Below are 17,743 nucleotides of genomic sequence, written 5' to 3'. Positions count from 1 at the left end.
AAAAATTGATTGGGAACAGACACCAAAGTAGCACAGTACAGAGAAAAGAAATTGTTGAAAAAAAAAAAAAAACATGATTTATGGATTAAGGTCATGTGGTATGTTTAGTCTTCCTAACCTTTGGTATTAACAACAATGTGCTAATATCAAAACTACCAAAAATCCTTTACTTGAATAAATCTTCAGAATGGTTCAGTGTAAGAGGGTCAACACGGAAAAGTCCGCCCTGCATCCCGATAGCATGGGCATACCCCAGGAATCATGTTTAGGACCGCTGCTGTTTAGCGTGTATTTCAATGATCTGCCTGAAACATGTCTTGGGGTTTGCTGCCAAATGTATACACCGATGATACAGTTATATATGCATCCACAAGAACAACTAGTGAGGTCACTGATGAGTTTTTTTTTTTATTTCTATGCTTTGTATCAGAATGGCAGAAGTCCACCCACCTGACACTGAAAGTCAAAAACTGTAGAAAAACTGCGAGCAAAGCCAGAAAAACGAAATTATTAGTAACGTTAAATATTTAGTAATCATCTTCTTGCACCTACATTTTGATACAGAAAATGTAATAAAAAAAAAAAAAAAAATCTTAAATTATCATCATTATTATTAAAAGATATAATAATATCTTAGAAAAAAAATATGTATTGTAAAAATCATATCTGTTAAATATGTACATCTTCAGAGCTTCATATGCATTTTGTAATATTCTAACACATCATACTGTATCACTTCCTGGTCACAAGTCTCACAATAAACCTTAAAAACTGTTAAATCATTGCACAATCAGACAATAAATAACATACAAAAAACCCTGTGATGGCATCATGGTCACATCTTGGCAAAATGCAGTATATTTAGCTTTGAGAGCTTGATAAATTATTCAATCTCAGAGTTTATTTTTAAATCTAAGGCTTGTTCTTTATGGAATGATTTGATTCGCTATATCAGGAGTCATACAGAGGCCTCAGGAAAATTAACAGTCTCATTGCAGGGGAGTAAAACCTCATTTGGATGAATAATAATAAGAGTTCAAAACGCAAGAAACATGTTTTTAATATAGTTGTGAAATTATGGTAGAAACAGAATAGTGTTCTAATGTGATATTTTCTTATACCTTATTATATTATATTATCGTTTTTAAGACTTATTCTTACTTTCTTTTCCGGAGGACCATATCCTTAAAACTTTGTATATGCTGATGGTACAAGCTCCTAATTGCATATATTTGAGGAGCCTATTGATGTTCATTTATATTCATACAGCTGAATCTGGTATTCTCTGATTAGCCGTTCTTTTACTGGACAGACCCTACAGCCCAATACACGTCTTAAACTCCAAGTTTTAATACAATATTATTTTGAAATGAGCTTGTGCATTATGTCCCTTTGTGTCATTAAATTGGACTTTATTTGCAGTGAAAAACATTCCTTTCTCTTTAATGTCTGCGGCTATGAAATCCAGCCGGCTGCAGAACGAGGTAACTAGAGATGGGAATTCTGCGAACAGCCACAGGAGGATCATGAATAGTGTTAACTGCTCCAGCTGTTGTACAGTAGTTAGTAAAGCAAGTGCACCACGGAGAACTGCTACAAGAGATAGCAAAGATGTAAATGGAGCAGCAAACCACTGAGTAGGTGGTGCCAGAGGGAAGGACAAACAGGCACTTATTTATGTGCCTGAACCCAGACATGCAGGGAAAGCCTTAGAGCTTGTGTTGGGGAAGAAAGGATGATTTTCACAATGTGTACAAAACCACAATACATCAGTCCATTAGTGTTCATTTGACCAATTATCTCAATGTCCAAATGATGTTTGAGGTCATTTTCAAAGCAAAGAAAGATCCTCACCTTACATGATGGTTAACACTGAGGTGCAGTTTGCCATTCCATGCCAAACTCCAAATAAATAAATAAATAAATATGGAGTTTTCCTCCCAGTTTCATGCTTTTAACCCTTTATCAGGCAAGTGACTATTTTTGGTAATTTACATACATTACACTGGTCTACAAGGAAAATGCTTCCAGAATAAAAGTAATGAAATTTTACCACATGAGAGTCACTGATAAAGAAAAATCAAGTAAAAAAAGGCTGGTTGGCTGAACTTTCCAAGATACAGCCTTGGGTCAAAATGTGAAATTCAAGAATTAACGAGAGAATGGGTTTGACTCAAAAGGAATATTTGTCTCAGAGCTACAAGATCAACTTCAAAACACTGTCTGCACATTAGAATACATTCACTTTACAGTTTCGATTTAGTGGAAAATTTATAAAGCTATTATATAAATGTACATAAACCAATATATATGTGTAATAACACTTAATCATATACCTTGGAAACGTCAGCAAACCGGCACTTTTGTTATTTTTTTTCCCAATTAATCTTATTAAAATACGTAACATTTAGCACATTTAATGTCTGAAGCAAATCATTTCTAAAAAAAAATGTAGACCAGTGTTACAAGACAGTAACAGCAAAAGTTATAGTGAGTCAGTAATCTCAGGTCCAATGTGGTCTACAGGGTCTGTAAGGTCCACCTGTGCATGAACAGTGAGTGTACCTGCTTTGTTAGGTACCATGAAGTAATGGTACTAATGTAAGGAATGATGTTCAAAGGGATAATGTGGATGTGGACAGGTGTCTGGATCAGCACTTATGTTGGTCTAATGTTCTAAAATACAAGTCCCTTTCACTTTAAATGTGTTTTTCTTGTATTTTTTTAATATATATATGTACACTACCAGTCAAAAGTTTGGACTCACCTGTTTTTTCTTTATTTTCATGCCTATTTACATTGTTGATTCTCACTGAAGGCATCAAAACTATGAATGAACACATATGGAATTACACAGTTTTTAAAAAAAACAAGTGTTACATAACTCAAAGCATGTTTTATATTTTAGATTCTTCAAAATAACCATGTTTTGCTTTTATTATTGCTTTGCACATTCTTGGCATTCTCTCGATGAGCTTCACGAGGTAGGCAACTGAATTGTTTTCCAAAAGTCTTGCAGGAGTTTCCAGTGATGCCGAGCACTGGTTGGTCATCTGAGGTCTATCTCATGTCATTTAAATAAAAAGGTGAGTCCAAACTTTTGATTGGCGGTGTACTTTGTGGATATACGTATATTTTTTGGCCATTTATGGGTAAGGAACCAAATATGGTAACTTCACTGACCTTGATTTTCTATGTAACAATACATTTTTTGAAAAATTTCACAAAAGCGATAGTCTTATGTCCTCCTATAACACACTAAAGTTGAAACGTTGAATTTCAAGTATTTCTATGAGTGAACTATAAAGAGTTAGGGGTCAGCTGATGATCACGTGCAAATGTCCTCTTTATTGTTATATCTTTGTAGAAACAGTCGTATCTGAAATGCAATATTTTTGGTTTAATTTGTGCAAACAGAGAAGCCTATCAACTATTTATGAACTCTACAGGATATCTTAAGATTGCACGTCCAATCATAGACTGTGATTAAAAACACTCTAATGTTTTAATGAGTTCAAAACCTGGGCAGTAATAGTGGTGTTGCTGCTGTTTTCAGTCATTATCTCAATTTAAAAACAATGTCAATCTTGCTATAATTATTGCAGCGTGTGTGTTTGGTGTACAAGTTCTTACTGAATGTTGCTCAGTAACTGTGCAGACTCTCATCTCTAAATGTTTGCCTCTTCAACTTTTACGGGATAAAATTGTATTTTCTTCACATCAACCTCCCACAGAACGCGTGAACATTATACGGAAAGCATCACACACATACACGCAGCCAGCCACCTGCAGGCTTCATCAAAAGCTTCAACTCAGCAGAAAAACACAATCTCAAAAAAATAATTGGCCTGACACGCAGATACACAACTAGATGGAAAAGGTGTAGGGAGCAACGAGTTACCGTCAATCAGTCAGTGGGGGAAAAAAAAATAAAAAAATGTCTGCCGTGTGGGAAGGGCAAAGAGGTCTTGTCAGAATAAGAAAGTAAAGCTATTGCCAATGGCAAGGTGGCCCAGTGTTATCCTAAATATGTAATAAGCTCGCACTTCAGGATCAAGCACACAGTGTAGTTAAAGCGCATGCAGAGAAAATCAGTATTCTGTAGGAAACTTCACGCATCAAAGCACGGCACAATGTTTTGAGGCTTACCTGGAACAAAGCTCCCCTGCACCACCTCCTTGTACGCCCACCATCCTTCGTGAATTTTCGGAGGATTCGGCTGTGCTGTGAGGTGAGGAGAAAAAAAACCACAAAAACAGGGACATCAATCACATACATCAGAACATTGACACAAAAAGTGGAGGTAAAAAAAAAAAAACAAAAAACAAAAAAACAGTCCTGTTGTGTTCAGAGGCTCATTGAATGAAATAATACAGTTTTTTTCAGCCTGCATCATTTTCAGATGCGGCGCTAACCTCCTCGGCAAATCGAGTCTCTGGAGACAGCTTTGCAGAAAACAGGCCTCCAACTGGAATTCAACCTCCCATTCCGGTTCAAGTACACACACATACACATACACACACATATTCATGCAAGCAAACTCCCACGTGACACGATGAATCCCTAGGCATTAGTATGGAAATGCATTCTGTCATGTTGAGTGAACTGTAGGAAAAAGGCCCAGATTAGTGCAGGGTGGTACAGTATAATTGAGGTGACTGAGTAAAGGTCTCAGTACAAAGACCGAGTGGTGACCAAGTATTACCCACCGCACCTTCAAGATATTGCTTTCTGACCTTCAACTTTTTTTTCTTTTTCTTTCCTGTACATTCACTGGACCTACAAAGAAGGGCCTAAATCGGAGGGGGTTTAAGTTGCCCCGCTAGCTTGTTTTTGTTTTTGTTTTTTTGACTTTATATTTTTATTGAACACCAACACAAAAAAATACATGTTCCAGTTATTACCTTTGTTTTTGTTTTTTTTTTTACATTCTACTGGATCATAAGACAGTGTAAAATGGCTAAAATTTACTTAGGGGTCAAATGAGTGGCCATTTTTGTCCAAAAAAAAAAAAAGTTGTAAGAAATGCATAGAACTGTGTTGAAATAATGCTAATACATTTGTGCACAGACTACTGATATAATTTGATAGTGGAAGCTATATTTTCAGAAATATTGGATTTTGAATAGCACGTGGATGTGAAAACTGTTGCTGGTGGACGGACGTGACATTACCCATGATGATCTGGTCAGTACCAGTACTTTATTAGTAATAAACTCATATACTTACTATTGCTAATTCTCCTCTTATTCATAAATGTTAGTATTGTGGATCTAAAACAATAACAGCTGACACAAAAACACAAAATGTGGCAGTGGACGGATGTGACATGGTTGTTACAGATCCCATCATACTGATGCTCGGCAGCCATGTCACCGTTTCCACAAATGATCCCTGTGCAAAAACTAGTATCATAATCATTTCTTGTATAGTTTATCATCATACTAAAGAGTAAATAATATAAAATTGTTATTTCTTTACAAAAATGCTTATTATTAGAAAGCTGTTGATTTAAAAAGTGACGTGTGACATTCTTAATGTATTTATTGGTGTAACATAAGCAGGATGGATCAGCACCATACTCCAGATTGCATCCTGTAAAAATAAAACATGTGATATGTAGGATAGAATCTTGTAAGAAAAAATTGGGGAATCTAAAAGAATAGAATATTTGTTTTTCAGGTAAATTCAGATAAAATATAACTTGGCCATTTGTGACATGAAAATATAGCATTAATTGTGATGAAATTGGACATTTTTGAGCTAAAAACATAGTTCATATGACCATCAACGTGTTGCAACAGAACTGAAATCCTGTAAATTTGCATAACTTGCATTTACCAACACAAAGTTCCTATGCGGATTCACTTATATTGATTTCTTATGCACAAAGGCATACATAAGACCGACAAGAAAAATTCTTTTTACAGTTCCTAGCCCAGATGTACAGGTTTTCCACCCTTACCTAACCCCATTCCTGACCTACCACCTCCAGCCATGGCACCCATCGATCCACAAATTGTGTGTTTTGGAGTCTCAACAAAAAAGTTATCTTCCCATAACAAAATTTCTCCTCACTACTGACTGTCTGATTGCTTTCCTAGCTGCTGTAAGTAGTATATGCAGTAGATATGTCTTTTTCTTGCTCATCTTTGTTTCAGGGATGGCCCCAAGGATGGCCAGCAATGGGTTCCTAGGCAGCTGAGAAGCAAAAATGTTGTCCAATAGATCAAATATCTTGCTAGCTTGTTTTTAACCCATAAAGGGTGCCCACCTTATTGTCAGAAGGCCCTTTAGTCAGAAAATTAGTTTGATTTAGTTGATAAATCAAACCCTAACCGTTTTCTGACCAACTGGCCTTCTGACAATAGGGCACCTCCCCCCATAAAAACTCAGTGATACTTTTATTTAGTTCCCTAATTGATTTTTCTCTTTATATAGACCATTTTGATGTTGGTAAACAGTGATGACATATTTAGTGGGCGGGGCCTAACAGGTGGCAGAAAGTGACAGTTGTGGCATCAACAGTACATGAAAGCCGGTGTCAGGAGCGTGAAAATCAGGAGACAAACAGACTAATGGAAGATACAGAGGCCTTCTCCAATTATTTTAATGGTCTGTCAATGAGAGACAAGATGTCTTACAAAGATAAGTTGTCCATTAGCAGCGGGGTGAGGTTTTTTGATCCATACTCACTGTTGGCTCAGTGGGTCACGGAGCCAACCAAATGGCCGAAGCTACAGTGGTCGGATATATGTTTATATCTTGCTGAAAAACCCAGCGTTTACACAAAAGAAAGCCTCGAGGTATACAAATCCCTCAATGCCTAGAATTTTGTTGCACCGGACATTTTAAGGGTAGGAATACCGTGGTGACTCGCACAGTTCACGGGAGAAAAATCACATAGGCAGCCCATGTCACTTTTTATAGTGAACATCCTGTTTGACCCTTCAGTTTAAGAGCACAAAAAACACACAACAGGTTGTAATATACAACAAACTTTGTACTTTGGGGTCATGTCCAGGATATTGAACACTGAGATTTGTGATGGTTTTTGTGTGTTGAGGACTGACGTGCTGCCAAGTAAGCGACAAGGACTTAAAACACCGTTTTACGAGACGTGGACGATCACCGACAAGTCGACCAACTCTATACTGACAACCAACTGCACTTACATGACTGAGTAAGTGTTTTTTAATGTACATACTGATATGAAATTGGCACTGCAGAGCCCAGAATTCCAGATGATTTCATCAGTCCAGTCTGTCTGTTTAATGGCTTCAATGATAAGTGTCTACAGTTTGCCTCAAAAGGTGTCTTTAACGATGGTATTCGTTAAAAGTGAAGGTTGCATTTTTAGCATTCCTATTCTGACAACCTACAGCACAAGACATTTTTCCTCTTTTCTCTCTATTCTCTCTGATCTCTCAATTTACTTCTGTTGATATACAGTGTTTTTCTGCCACCAGATTGTGTGCACAACTGCGATGAAATAGACTGACGTTGACTTCAAAGCGGTCTATAACCTTTCTTAAGGGATTTATCGCCATTTATTGTAATATGATCCTCTTCATTTGAAGATTTTTAGTGTAAATCATGTATTTTTCTGTATTTACAGGGTTCCTACAGATTTCTACCAGTTAAATTTAAGACTTTTTAAGACTACTTGGAACAGAATTTAATTTCTATTTTACAGCTGTTCCACTCCACTCGTGTCAACCAGGTCAAGAATGATCTTTTCTCCAACCAGGTACTATTAAATTTGGACATCCCTATGCTTCCTTTTCGCGAGTTCCCAAAGTCAGCTTTCTTGGGGAATGCACGCAACTAATGGCTGCACGTGTTGGGCTGAATGTTCAGTGATCATTTCTGCAAAGTTAGCAAAAATTGTTTCCTAATTTCAAAATAAATTGTCGGGTCGGAACAGGTGGAACTGAATGGCCTACCATTACTTTCTTTAAAGCAGTGAACAAGTTTATGGCAACATAACTTAAGATCTACCATATCAAATTTAAGACGTTTTTAAGATATTAAATGCAGATTTATAAATTCAAGACTTTGAAGACTTTCTAAGACACTGCAGGGACTGTGATTTAATTCACCGATCATGTAGATGTTCATAAAAGCTCAGAGTAAATTCAAAGGTTATTCTGTGAAATCACAAAAAAATTTGGGAAAAGTTACTTTTTCAGCAAAAATATCATTGACTAAACATTAAACCAAGTGTGTCCATCCACTGTCATTGATGAAACTCCATGGGTTTTACTGGTGAATCAATGTTGTAGAAGATGACAGTGTTTCCATGGTAACTACAGAGCCTCTGAACATCCAAACGGGTCATATCTGATGACCATGAAAAGATGAAAAACTGTATTTTACACCAATTATTTACATGCATTGATAGGATTAGTGGATCAACAGTGAAACATTTTAAATCAGTAGATGCTTTTGGTCGATGGTGTGTGTTTTGGTCTTTACGGGTTGATGAAAGTTGAGGTGGTGCCACTTCAGACGAGGTAAGTTTAAGAGGGGTGGGCTTGCAAGACATGGTCCAGGAAAACAGGACGATTTTCTCTGTGGGTAAGCTTTAAAAACAACAGCTAGAAGTCCAACATTTACCCTCCAGAGGAATAAAAATGGATCCTGTTGACTTGTTGTGCAAAATGATAATTGTTGGAGACTGAAAAATAAAGCAGAAACAATTAGTCTCTGCTGCTGGTGTTGTTTCTTAACACAGTCTGTCTTTTTTTAGATGAAAGACCAGGATATTAATACATGCTAAAATTGTGATGTGCAACACTTTGAACATGATGACACTGCAATGTTCTCTGAAATGCTTTGGTGTGGTTATTATTGCGAAATTATTGAGACTTTGATTAGAGGTTTGAGCCATACTTGGTTGGATTATTATTATTATTTTTTTTTTTTTTTACAACTAAAATAAAAAAGCAAGGAAAAATATCTACCCTGAATTCTTAATGTGTTTTTACAGAAAGACTCATCAGATAAGATATAATCTAAAAGTTCCAACAAACCCACAGAAAACATATTTTGAATTTAAAATATGTGGACTTGGTGATTACTCAATGCAATTTTCTGTCTCACGAGTATTTTCTTCCACACAAAACTTACAAATAAATATTAATAAAATACATAAAATTATTCATTATGGGGATTATACACAACATGGCCAAAAAAAGTCAGTGTATGTATTTAACTAAGTAAATAGTCCAGATATTTTCCATTAGATGTTTACTACAGTTATGAAAATGTTCCAGCCGCAACAAGTTATATAGCACTAATTGATGCGATGAGTAGCTTCTCATTTCTCAAACAGCTAATAAGTGCTCATAAGTTTACATACCTTAGCAGAATTTGTGATTCTTTGGCCATTTTTAAATAATTTCCCGCAATGGATCAATTAAGTATCTATTTTTCAGAGAATATGAAGGATAATACAAATACTTTTCTTTCACTCGTTAGTGGAAGTGGTTGGGTGAAGCCATGTCATATCAAACAAATATGTTTGCTCTTTTTGAATCATACTGACAACAGAAACTATCCAAGTGACCCTGATCTAAAGTTGACATCCCCTAGCTCTTAATCCTCTGTATTGTCCCCTTTAACATCAATGACAGCTTGAAGTCTTTTGTAGTCGTTGTGGATGAGGCACTTTATTTTCTCAGATGGTAACGCTGCCCATTGTTCTTGGCAAAACACCTTCAGTTCCTTTAAGATTTTGAAGTGGCTATTGACACAGTACTGTGGCACAAAATATCAGTTTTGTTTATTTATTACCACAGAGCCAATCAGCGCCCTCGTTATATCATGTCTAGAATGTCATGTACATCCTGAAAAGTACCAAGGCAATCATATGGCGAATAGGTCGACCTGAGACACAGAGGACATTCAGCTCACTCTATAACATATCGGACTGCAACACGGATCAATTCCCGGTTGGAGTTGCTTATTTTTTTGCTTTTTTTTTTCTTAAAGATTTTAAAACAAGCACCGGTAGAAAAATCCAACATTGAAATAAATCAGCCACTGGGACAACGTTCAGAGTGTAGAATTCCACAGGACCACAGCACTCAACTGACACAGAACTGAAGTCATACAGCACACTGCCGCATCTGTCTAACATGTAGCTCTGCCCACCTTCTCCAGCCTCCAGAGCAAAGAACACCATAAAACAACATATAGAGTATTTAGAACAATAATTCCTATTCTACACTATATATTATCACTAATTTGTCATTTCTTTCATATATCACTACAGTACTATGGCAACAAGAGGCTAATGAGTAAAAAAAAAAAAAAAAAAAGAAGAGGCAAATGAGTTCATGTCACAGTATCCATGATTCACTCTAGTACAAATGCGAACATTTGATTGGCTCTGTGGCAATAGACTAGAGATGCACCGATACCACTTTTTTCCAGACCAAGTACGAGTACTTACATTTGAGTACTTGCCGATACTGAGTACCGATATGAGTACTTAATAATCCCATTCCAGTTCTTAGTTCCTTTTGCAAATGTGCTTTATTGTCGTTGTCATTAGTCTGACTGGAACAAAGTGCTGCTACTGACATGTAATGTGTTGGAATGAGCGTTTCTCAATTAATCCACCAGGGGGTGCTGCTCTGAATTAATCATACTGGACAAATACCACGAAGAAGAGTAAAGTTTTTTGAGAAGAAGAAGAAGAAAGTCAGGAACAACAAACATGGAGACGACAGAGGTAACACTAATGTGATACTAATATTGCAGCGTTTTCGCTGGTAAGGTTTAAAAGCGAAGCTTCAGCAGGAAAAGAGAAATGAGCGATAAGTTTCATTTTCACTTCCGCTGGCGGCGGTCTGCACCACAGAATACCTGGTGGTATTCTCTGGGTACGCATCCACCAGCACCTGGAAAATGGATGGAATGTACGCAGAGGACGGACGGAACGCTGCGTCTGTATCTGTTAGTGTCTTTAACGTCACTTGCAGTCAGCATTACTTCTATCACCGTCATTTATTTTGAAAAATCTCCACACTCTTCCCACTCCCCACATATTACTCCTCCTCCTCGTACCTGCTGCACTGAACTGTGAATGTCACACAGCCCTAAGTGGTATCGGTGCATTTGTATCTGATTACTTTTATGAGTACGAATACGAGTACACACACTGAGTATCAGAGCCGATGCCCGATACTCGTATCGGCATCGGTGCATCCCTACAACAGACAAACCTATATTTCGTGCTGCAGTACTGTGGCAGTATCCACTGCCTTAAGATTTTGGGTTTTCTTGCATGAACTGCATGTTTGAGACCTCCCCAAAGTGTCTCAGTGATATAGGCTCAGTGGATGGAGACACTTGTTTTATGTTCAGTTATTGATATATTCACTAAAAAACTCACTTTTTCTTGGGTTTTCTCTGTTTCCAATATAATAACCATCAAGTTTAATCTGAGCTTTAATGAACATCTTCATGATCAGTGAATTAAATATAGGAAAAACACAAATTCAGAGAATAATATTATAATAAATGGTAATCAATCACTTAAGAAAAGTTAAATATAGAGAAAGAACTATTTTGGAATTGCCCCAAAAGTAGCGCTGGGTTTTTATGGTTTAAGGCTGATGAACAAATGTACTGCAATAGTGATGTTTGACTTAATCAACGACAAAAGCCTTTTCATCATGTTTTATGAGATAAAAGCTCAGCAGAATGAAGAAGTCTGAGAGGTAGCCTACAGAGACCAATGGTGTACAGTATTACTTCAGGGTTTGCAAGCATTGAGGAGTGGTTGTGAGAGAGAGAGAGAGAGAGAGAGAGAGAGAGAGAGAGAGTGCCCATGGGATTCTTGCTACTGTAAGTAATAATATAAAGGAGATTTGGAGGCCTGTGGACATGATCCTCTTACAAGCTACGACAACAATACGGTACAGTTCTTTCTCTCACTCTGTACATGTGCACAGTAATAGACAGTATAATAAAACAGCTGCTGTCCGTGTTTGAAAATAAATATATAAACCTGCTGTTTGGAGTGATATGCCCTTGCCTCGTTGTTATTTTGGTCTCATTAGAGTGAATGTGAAACAATTTTATCACAATGGAATTTACACAAATTGCTGGTTAGACACTACATTGATAGATTCACTTAGGTAAATTGAACCCAAATTGTTGCAACAGCAAAACAGCCGCTTTAATTAGGACTAAATATCACGCTGAAAAATAAAAATTGGAAAGCCAAAAAACATACGAAAACACTCATTTATCAAGAGGGAGATAGAAAAGTGAATTGTATACCGTGGCCAATCAAAAATAATAGGAGGAAAGATGCATAGTGAACATATGGGCCCGACTCTACTGAATCTGCACCCAGTCAGTCATTGTGAACTTTTTCAGAGCTTCACTTTAATTAGCTTACTTATGCAAACACTAGAAAATTGAACCGCTCTTTTACATTGGTATTCAAATGATGCAAATTATTATTCATGTTTCCAAAAAGCAATTGAATCATTCATTAATAATGATTAAATATCCATGTGTAATTTAACTTTTTGATTTTCACATTTCATTTTCCTCATTACATTTGTATAATGTGGTTTTGTTTTACCACTTGCCTTTATAATGTGCTCTTAAGAACACATTACTAAAATACTCTTGATGATTTGTTTTTTTATTTAAACTGAAATGAAACTTTAACAGACTTTTTTTTTTTTTTTTTTTTTTAATTAGGGCCTCTTAAAACTCCAAGGATTCTTCTTCCCAAGCAGAAGTGGTTGGACTAAAATGTGACAATTCGAAATGTAAGAAATTAAACCCACGCATGAGGATTTACCTAGTATCACATCCTATCATGCACACATGCAGAAGCCCACCATTTTGGTTTGCAATTTCAGCCTCTACTTGACACTAGGGGTTGAAGAAAATATCAGTTCTGCAATACATTGCAATATTTAGTTTCAAAATGAAATACTGTATCAATATTAAAAAGTATTGTATCAGTATTTTTAGATCTTTATTCAAATGCAGATATTGTGGTTCATTTTTGTTTTTCTTTTTGTTTATATTTTATTTATTATCATTTTATACCTTTTTATTAAATAATATTAGTTCCTTTGTTGGGATTGCACAAAAATAATGTTATGATGTCAGTTATGAACTAATAGAATATGAACATTTGAACAGGATCTTAAACTGAAATGACTATAAAACAATTAAAGTTTTAACAAAGGAAATTTTTGTGATATAGCATTAGATCCTGTTCTGATCAAATTAAAATGTTTAGTATTTGTGCAGATTTCTGGTGTAATTCAATTCTTCAAGGAAATAATCATTTTTTAAAAATTGCCTTTTTAACAGTATATATAGTATATATCGTAACAGTATATATCGTGATATATCATATCGCCAAATGATCCCACCATTTACACAGACATTGTTCCGAAATAAAGGCAAAATATTCCCACAACAGAAGTACTGCGTAAAAGGGGCTAATGTTTATTTGTTGTTGTGTATCGTGTTTGTGTTTTATATACACTGTAAAAAAAATCCTGCTTTTAACGAGAAAAAACTGGCAGCTGTGGTTTCCAGAACAATACTGTAAAAAACACATCCAACTGTAAACATATTTACGGAGTAACATGTAGATTTAACACTGGATTTAAATGGTAAATGGACGGCACTAATTTAGCACATATCTACACCTTCATGGTGTCCAAAGCACTTTCCAAAGCCACCAGATCCGACCGGGAGCAATTTAGGGTTCAGTGTCTTCCATGGACACTTTGACAGTCAGAACCAGGATTCCAACCACCAACCCTTTGGTTATTGGACGAGGATGAGCCACTCTACCAACTCTACCAACCCATTAATGTACAAGTTTAAAATGTTAAATGTTTACTTTTTTATAACTTTTATATATATGAGCAAATATGCCGTTATTTCAACATTATGGTCTTACAATTTAAACGGCACCACATTGTATTTCAATTTACAGTTTTATTTTCTAAAAACAATAGAAATATGTCATTTCTACATACAAATCTGGTTTTGATCACATACTCATACTTTAAAAACTACAGCTATATTTGATTCAATCGTTAACACAAAAATCTTTTCAAATAAACAACTTTGCATTGTATTGTCACATACAGTTTTTTTTATGTTGCTATTTTACAACTTTTTGGTGTTAATTGTACAGTCATTTTTTACAGTGTAGTTTTGATGCTATATGGCTGCTACCTTGGCCACACCTCCCTTGCAAAAGAGATTTCTAATCTCAATGGAACTTCCTGGTTAAATAAACAAAATAAATAACTTGATTAGAGACAGAAAAGAGGTCGGGGTAAGGGTTATGATGAAAAAGTCAACACAAACAGAGAAAACTGCCAGATTAAACAGATGTAAATCCTAGTCTCCTGTTTTTAGGTCATCACACTCTGGTGCACTGCCATTAAAACCCCAACCACCTCCTCCTTTTTTGCTCCATAACTACATCACCTGGCCCGCATCATCAATTTCCGATGTCTAAGGATGTACATCTATTTATATCATGTACCTGTGGGTTGAAAATTGAGGCTAAAGATGTATCCCAGGCATTAAAAATCGATGTTACAGCTTCATGACTAAGCAGCGTTATGTGGTGACAGGTGAGAGAGCGAAGCCAACCGTTACTTACACAACAGGAAAAAAATAAATACATCAAAACCTGTTCTGTCTACGCTATCTTTCACCCAAATATTTACAAAGGTGCAATGATCAAACCATCACTCCTTGAAATTTTTGTTCATGCATTTATCCTGTATATTAACTGTAATAATAGAACAAAAAAAAATCTATTTATTGCAATGATGATCTGAGATACACGAGTCTACATTTGTTGCAAAAGAAGGCTCCAGAATTCTGATATCACAAGCAAAACAAAAGGCAACTGGTACATGCAGATGAGACATAATCACTTCCTGTGGTTCATCAGGAGAGGGTGAAAGAGAAAGAAGAGCAAAGTGGCAAAACAAGCCCTGTCCTATTTCTCACAGAACACTTCCTGACATCAGCAGAAATAAAATGCCTCCAATCTATGAAAGGAAATGCAGACGAGACGCCGCAGGAGGTGAGAGGTGGGGTGGGGTGTTGATGGATCGCCATTTTCCATTTTACAGGGTCCCAGAGCTGTTTTAGACAGGCAGTGTAGGTAGAGTACAATAAGATATGATGGTAATTTAGGGAATAAATAGTGTGTGAGGCAGCAGAAAAAAAAAAAAAAATCACCTTTGCATATGACAGGACATTAGAGTGTGTTGTATATGTGATCTTTCACCTAAATGAAGAAGCATTTAAAAACTCTGAAGTAGAATTTATGGTATATAACAAGATGCAGGCTAGAGGTAAAGCTACACTATAAATATACGATGTGGAAATGCAGTGTAGCCAACAGTCTTTAAGTGAGTGTCAAAAACAGCGATAGTGCTGCAAAGACAAGCTTGCATTGTTCTGCATGAGAAAATGTACAAATATGCCTTCTAGAGTTTGACACGAGCTGCAGACATTCAAAACACACAAGCGCTGGTGTTCTTTTTCTTTCAGTCGACCTAGAACAGACTGTACTGGATGTAATTTGTCGTTATTAAAATGGATCTTAGGCCGTCTCCGGACCTTTTTGTCCTTTGCCTTCATCTTCAGTTTATCTGTTACGTGACATCCCCTTTTATTCTTTAAGTCTTATGCCAGCCACATCAAAGCCCCCTTTATGAATTATGCTGATGTTGATTGGCATCCATCAGCAGCTTGTAACTGACACCAACAATAACAGCGTTTTTTTTTTTTTTTTTTTTCCTACGCTAGCTATTTAGAGTAAGGCTGTCTGGCCAAGAAAAGATGCAGACAGGTAGCAGATTTTTAGGATAGACTAATGTAAGGTGTCTAGTTTTTCAGTCACTAGTACGTTGGTTATTGGATCTCACCTCCCACTCTCTAAATGCAAATGAACAAGCTCAAATAGCCTAAAACATGGAACTATTCAGATTCTTCAGGCTGCTTTTGTAACATGTCTTTGCAAAAGTATCAGAAAGAAACCATCAGATATTACATCTGCTTTTAGCTCTTCACTAGTGGACTGGTAAATTCAATGTGACACTAGACTACTAAACTTTTACGGTTTTCTTGCCTGTTACTCGATGTTGAGGTGACTTTGTGAGTCGGTCAATGCACCTTAAATGTCAATGAGTAAACTTAACCATTCTATTTTCATAGGCTCTCTTGCATTTACAGATGACTGGATTGTCAAAACCCATTCATTCATTTATTTTCTCTAACTACTTAATCATCTGGAGGATTGTGAGGGGCTGGAGCCTATCATAGCTTACATTAAGCAAAGGTGGGCTACACCTCAGATGTGTTGCCATATAGAGACAAACAACCATTCGCTCTCACATTCACACCTATGGGGGATTTATGCCCCGTTTCCACTACATGGTATTGGCTCGACTCAACTCGGCTCGGCCTTTTTTGCGTTTCCATTACGAAAAAGGACCTGGAATCTGGTACCCGGTACTACTTTTTTGGTATCACCTCCGCCGAGGTTCCAGGACTGGGGACAAGATACTAAAACGTGACGTGTACACACTGCAGACCACTGATTGGTCAGACAGGTTTCTCTGTGACCCGCCGTTTTACAAAAAACAGATGCGGAAGTTGACAGTAAATATAGCGGTACATTAATCTGCATCATAGGTGTCAAAAATAAGGCCCGGGGGCCAAATCCGGCGCGCCAAAGGGTCCAATCCGGCCCGTAAGATAAATTACACTGAAGATATTAACAATCAATGGTGTAAAAATCATTTTAATTCAGGATCCACATACAGAACAACTGATCTCAATTGGGTCAGACCAGTAAAATATTATCATAATAACCTATAAATAATGAAAACTGCAGATTTTATCTTTGTTTAAGTGTAAAAAAAGGAAAATTACAAGAAAATTTTTATTAACAAACTATCCTTTTACAAAAAATGTGCATAACCTGAAATGTCTTAAGAGAAGTACATGCAATTTTAACAATATTCTGCCTGTTTTTAAATGTTTTGTGTATTTGTAATTGTAATGTAAGTTGTAATGAACATGTGTAAATGATAAACTGATAAATAAACTGAGGCAGAATATTGTTAAAATTGCACTTGTTTTTCTTGAGACATATCAAGTTGTTCATGTGATTTAGATTTTTAAGGAAATGTAGATGTAAACATTGTCATAATGTAATTTTACTTTTTTCACTGTTGATATTTCTCTGGTCCGGCCCACTTCAGATCATATTGGGCTGAATGTGGCCCCTGAACTAAAATGAGTTTGACACCCCTGATCTACATGATAACAGCCCAAAACTACACCACGGTCAGTCGAGGAGATTCAGTCTTTGGTGGCCGATGTAAAAATCCAGACGAGACAACACGCAACGAGCGACTTTATCAGCAACTCTCTGAGCAGACGACACGGAAGTAATGCGCTGCATCACTATGACGACCAGGTAGTATAAAGTTGGTAGTATCTTGTAATGGAAACGCTCTCCAGGAATACCGAGTCGAGCTGGTTCCACATAGTGGAAACGTGGCATTAGAGTGACCCGTTAACCTGGGTGGGCATGATGGCATAATGGTTTGTACTTCTTCTGCCTTAGAAGGTTCTGCGTTTTCTGGCCAAGTTTGCCTGTTCTCTCTGAACCTTGCATGCTTAACAGTGGTCCCCAAACCAGTTT

The 17,743-nt window shown here is 36.6% G+C and overlaps 1 protein-coding gene across 1 annotated transcript in view; it reads right to left on the bottom strand.

The window, feature by feature from the left end:
* Window positions 1-17,743, bottom strand: part of ca10a (carbonic anhydrase Xa) — a 563,638-nt gene that overhangs the window by 472,408 nt on the left and 73,487 nt on the right. Inside the window, exon 2 of the mRNA XM_030121906.1 lies at window positions 4,150-4,224. Coding sequence (XP_029977766.1) covers window positions 4,150-4,224 — 75 coding nt within the window. The remainder of the gene's footprint in view (window positions 1-4,149; window positions 4,225-17,743) is intronic.

This window comes from Sphaeramia orbicularis, chromosome 19 (genome assembly GCF_902148855.1).
Source record: "Sphaeramia orbicularis chromosome 19, fSphaOr1.1, whole genome shotgun sequence".
NCBI classification, from domain to species: Eukaryota; Metazoa; Chordata; class Actinopteri; order Kurtiformes; family Apogonidae; genus Sphaeramia; species Sphaeramia orbicularis.
The sequence above is the reverse complement of the archived record's forward strand: the minus strand, read 5'-3'. Positions and strand labels throughout refer to the sequence as shown.